Source organism: Anopheles coluzzii, chromosome 3, assembly GCF_943734685.1.
Source record: "Anopheles coluzzii chromosome 3, AcolN3, whole genome shotgun sequence".
NCBI classification, from domain to species: domain Eukaryota; kingdom Metazoa; phylum Arthropoda; class Insecta; order Diptera; family Culicidae; genus Anopheles; species Anopheles coluzzii.
Window position 1 is genome coordinate 64,251,618 of NC_064671.1, and position 4,922 is coordinate 64,256,539.

A 4,922-nucleotide genomic window follows, 5' to 3' on the forward strand; every position below is an offset into this window, starting at 1 on the left:
TGTAGTTCAGTTTTTATTTTTTGAATATTTACATCACGAGCTTGTGCAATCCGTAATTGGAAATCTATATCCAGATCATCTATCACTGCTACGTGTTCTATTCGACTTAATGCATCTACATGAGGCATAGATGATCCAGGCCTATGTTGCATTGAATAGTCATAATTTTCTAGGAATAATGACCAACGAGCGATTTTTGCTGATAAATTGCGGTTTTGCAGTGTTTGGACCAATGAGTTACAATCTGTCACTATTTTTATGGGAATGCCATGGACGTAAGTGTGAAATCTTTTGAGTGCGTAAATTACTGAAAGTGTCTCCAGCTCATAACTATGTAATTTGGATTCATCGTCCGATGTTGTTTTTGAAAAGTAAGCAATTGGGTGAAACTTATCATCATCTTGTTTTTGTAGTAAAACCGATCCAAAACCAGTAGAACTTGCATCGCAATGTAGTTCGGTTTCTCTACTAGGGTCGTAAATTGACAGCACAGGTGATTGAATAAGTTTATTTCGTAAGGTTTCGAATGATTGAATGCATTCATTAGTAAACTCAAATGGTACTGTTTCTTTTAATAAGTTTGTTAGTGGTTTTGCAATACTTGAAAAAGATGGAACGAACCGCCGAAAAAATGAAAATAAGCCTAAGCACTGTTGAACTTGTTTCTTGCTACGAGGAAAGGGGTAGTTTTTAATTGATTTAATATGATGTTCACTCGGACGTATTCCTAAACAGTTTGCATTGTAACCAAGGTATTCTAATTCCCTTTGGGCAAATTTGCATTTGTCCAGTCGTAACTCCAAACCATTTTTGCGTATCGCGTTTAACACTTGTCCGATCAGTTCAAGATGTTGGTCAAAATCTTTTGAAGCAATCAAAATGTCGTCTATATACACTACCAATTCCCCTCGTTCTATAAATTCTCTAAGTACCGAATTAATAAAGCGTTGGAACTCAGCCGGAGCCTTTTTCAATCCGAAGGGCATGCGGGTATATTCGTACTGCCCATCAGGTTTAACGAACGCCGTATATTTAATCGATTCTTCATCCATAACTAACTGATGAAATCCGCTTTTGAGGTCTAGTAACGTAAAGTATTGTTTATGTCCCAAATGTTCTAGGCAGGTGTCTATAAGAGGCAATGGAAAATTATCACGAACTGTTACTTTATTTAATGGTCTGTAATCAACACATTTTCTAACTTCACCATTTTTCTTTCGAACCAGGACTAAGGCAGACGCGTATGGTGAGTTACTTGGGCGTATGATATTTTTTTCTAGCAGGTCCTTTACTATTACTTTTACCTTTTCTCTTTCAGTAAATGACAACCGTCTTGGTTTGGTAGAAATAGGAGTGTCATGTAAGAGATTTATTTTCATAGTATAAGTTGAGGGTACGATTTCATTTGTAGGAAACTCTAAATAATTTTTTGTTATCGATTCAATTACAGCTTCACTTTGGTATTTTGTAAGGTTTTTACCAATATCAATGGGATTTGTTTGATCAACAACATCTATCATACACAAAGAAGAAAATGTATCGGTAAACACATCGATCGACTCATGAGCTAAAGCAGAAAATGAGCAATCTCCCTCCCGACGTGCGACTGACCTCTTTACAATGTCAAGTGAATGGAGCTTTTGATATAAATTCGTTTTTATTAAAGGCAGCTTTTTCATATTATTCATGTTCAATAAAGTGTTTATAGTGTACGTATTTTGTATCTGATTGAGTTGAATATTTAACTTGGATAATGCATCTCTACCAAGAATCATTGGCCATTCCATGTATATTTTTGGAAGGACGATAAAGGTGTGACGTATCGTGGTCTTGGCAAGTTGTACTCGCATCTCCACAAATCCTAACGTTAATAAATTTGGGCCTCCTATTCCTCGCAACATGGACGTCCTAGGTTCTCCAACAAGAGATTTAGGGAGAACGTTTTCATTAACGAAGCTTTTAGGGCTACCAGTATCCAAAAGAGAAACTAATTTTAGTGATTTGCTCCATACATCTTGACTCTTATAGGCAACACTTACCTCTTGGTTGGCGTTAAGAGTAAAAACTGGTTCCGTCACAGGCGTTGTTTCTAGATGTTCAGGACCATTTGTAGTAACGGCAATCTGCTGAACCCGTTGAGGACAATTTCGATAGACATGATCAGTCTGACCGCACTTGAAACAGGACCCCGGAAGTCGAATCGGCATGCGGCAGAAGTTTTCCGAATGTCCATATTTCCGGCAATTAAGGCATCTGGGAGTCGACTGGTTTGGTTCAGCTCGCGCAATCTGGACTCGTGGTTGTTGAACAGACGATTTCTGGACCGTTGTCTGTACACGTGTTCGTATATATTCATACTCTTTCAATAGAGGTTTCAGCGTCTCGATCGATTTTGCCATGAATCGCATGGATGCAGTATGTATGGGGTCACCGAGACCGTCAATGATGATATGCACCAGTTCGTTTTCCGGAATTGAAGCTGCCGCTGCAATGTGTTGCATGTCTAACAAATATCTAAGCGTTGTTTCGTTAGCGTTCAGATGGCGTGCTCTAAGATTTTTATAGATGACTTCTTTAGAAGGCTTGTTGTTAAATTCTTTTAGCAATTCGCCCTTCAACTCCTCGTAATTTTTTGATTTAGTAGTTTGTGCCAATAAAACAGCTGTGCTCGTTAACGATCGACGCAAAAGCGGCAGTTTTTGAGGCTCTGGGACGTTTGTCATAACGAAAATGTCCTCAAGGGAACGAATCCAAGCACACACATCTTCATCGCCTTCTCCGGTGAACTTTGGCACTATTGTTTCTATATATTGAATAGTATTCATCGATATTGGTTTAAGGTGAGTTGGTTGAAGCTCAGCTATTTCTTCTTCTAAAGATAAAAGTTTTTTTTCTAGCTCCAGGCGTTTTACTTTCATTTCGAGTGAGGCTATAGCAGCGGCTTCGTCATTTGAGGTTATGTCATCACCATCTCCACGTGTTTTATCAGCCGCCATTTCCTGACTTGTTGTCTTCTTCACGTTGTCTGCAAACAATTGTCGTAGTTGCGTCGCCTTTGCCGTCTCTGGGTATTCAATACCAGCTGCGTCTAATGACCATTTTATTTCTTCTGTTGTAGGCATACTTGTAGATTAATCCCACTTCTGAGATGTAAACTAAGGTTTTATTCCAAACGAGTTTTTTACGGAGCAAGGTTTTTCCGACTTGTTTATTTCTGATTCCGTTTTCGAATGACAGACGTTGTCATATCCTTTTGACAGTTAAGGATAAGGTATACATACATTTTGAGGTGAGGTTGACCAAGGTTCATATTTATGATACGTCTACAAATGTAATACTTAAATCACAATAATAGACAACCCGCTTTCTCCTGGCCCGCGGCTTTAGATCATTTACTAAATTTGGCCCTTTGTCTTAAAAGTTTGCCAACCGCTGCTATATTACATTCTATATGACTCAATGACTGTACTTCGATCCTTCCTCCTGACGGCTTCTTGCTATATGCGGATGACGTTAAAAATTTTCTTCCTGTATCTTCTACAGCTGATTGTCTAGTCCTTCAATCCTGGCTCTGTAAATTCTTTACATGGTGTGCTTCTAACGGTTTAGTCCTGTGTCCTGAAAAATGTTCTGTCTTGTCTTTCTTCCGATCCTCTACAAGTATAACTCATGCTTATAGTGTCTGTGATGCCCCTATTCCCCGTGCGTCCTTGTCTAAGGATCTTGGCGTCTTCTTTGACCCGAGTCTTTCTTTCAAGGAGCACACGGACTATGTCATCAGCAAGGCCAACAAAAGTCTTGGTTATATTTGTCGCATGTCCACTGAAATTCGTGATCCTTTTTGTCTTAAGTCCCTTTATTGTTGTTGGGTCCGTTCCGTACTAGAATATGCCTGTGTCCTCTGGTCTCCTGTCCAACTATCTCTGCACCAAAGGATTGAGAGGATCCAGAGACGTTTTACAAGGATCGTATTTCGTAGGTCGCTGGGTCATTACTCTATTCCGCTTCCTTCGTATGACGATAGATGCACTCTATTAGGCCTTGCCAAGTTGGAGCACCGCATCTCGGTCCCTCAGGCTTCTTTCGCCGCTGGCATATTGCTCAATACGATTGATACTCCTTCACTTCTGTCGCGCTTACATTTGTATGCAGCTTGTCGCACCTTACGTTATCGTTTTCGTCTCCAGTTACCTATATGTCGTACACGTTTTGCTCGCAATGAGCCTTTTGTAAGAGCTATGTCGTCTTTTAATAGTACTTCTGATCTGTTCGATTTCAACATATCCTATCCTGTCTACCGATCCCGTCTTCGCTCCTTTTCCGTACCATAAACTCCTTCCAACTCCGTCGTGAATAATTGTATACTATAGTCAGTAAGCACTATTGCTGTAACCCAACGTGGCCGAGCAATTAATAAAATAAAAATAAATAAATAAATAAATAAATAAATAAACTATATTACGGCACCCACAGTCTGATCACAGCTCCACAGTACGCTTACAACATTCTCCTAATTGATTGCAAAACTCCCCTAAGTGATTGCAAACATCCACAGCTTGCATGCAATATTCCCCTACCGATTTGCAACATTCTCCTAGGTGATTGAACTATTCCCTTATATGATTCGAAACCCTGTAAGTCATCTAATACAGGTTTGGCATACTAGCGGATGAAGTATAATTTTCATTAAATCAATAGAAGTTTTGGAACTCAAAGTGTGATAGACAGTTGATTGCAATCAAATCATTTTGTAATTTTTTGCAATAAAAGTTTAGTTGTATTGTTTACGTGTTTTTACAATCTCAGTCATGAATGTTACAATCTGCCAAATATACAAATTGTTGTGGACAGACCGCTGCCTCATCCTGAGGGCTCGCCGTTGACAGCAGGGCTGTCATCCGGTGACCTCCTCAGTGAGGATC

At 39.5% G+C, this 4,922-nt stretch overlaps 1 protein-coding gene and 1 long non-coding RNA gene across 2 annotated transcripts; one reads left to right on the plus strand and one right to left on the minus strand.

Annotated features, from left to right (window-relative positions):
• The first annotated feature begins 1,022 nt into the window (after nt 1-1,022).
• LOC120959417 (uncharacterized) lies at nt 1,023-1,723 on the plus strand. The gene is made up of 2 exons (XR_005752187.2): nt 1,023-1,360; nt 1,451-1,723. It is a non-coding gene; the product is annotated as an uncharacterized LOC120959417 (long non-coding RNA).
• LOC125907227 (uncharacterized) lies at nt 1,343-4,439 on the minus strand. Its single transcript, XM_049608298.1, has 2 exons — nt 2,040-4,439; nt 1,343-1,965 (listed from the first exon to the last, which is right to left on the minus strand). Exons 1-2 carry the CDS (start codon nt 3,120-3,122, stop codon nt 1,960-1,962), a joined length of 1,089 nt encoding a protein of 362 aa, XP_049464255.1. The 5' UTR covers nt 3,123-4,439; the 3' UTR covers nt 1,343-1,959.
• Nucleotides 4,440-4,922: the final 483 nt, after the last annotated feature.

What these genes read in the sequence shown, in the direction of transcription:
- LOC125907227 (XM_049608298.1), bottom strand. Translation starts at nt 3,122, where the DNA reads ATGCCTACAACAGAAGAAATAAAATGGTCATTAGACGCAGCTGGTATT.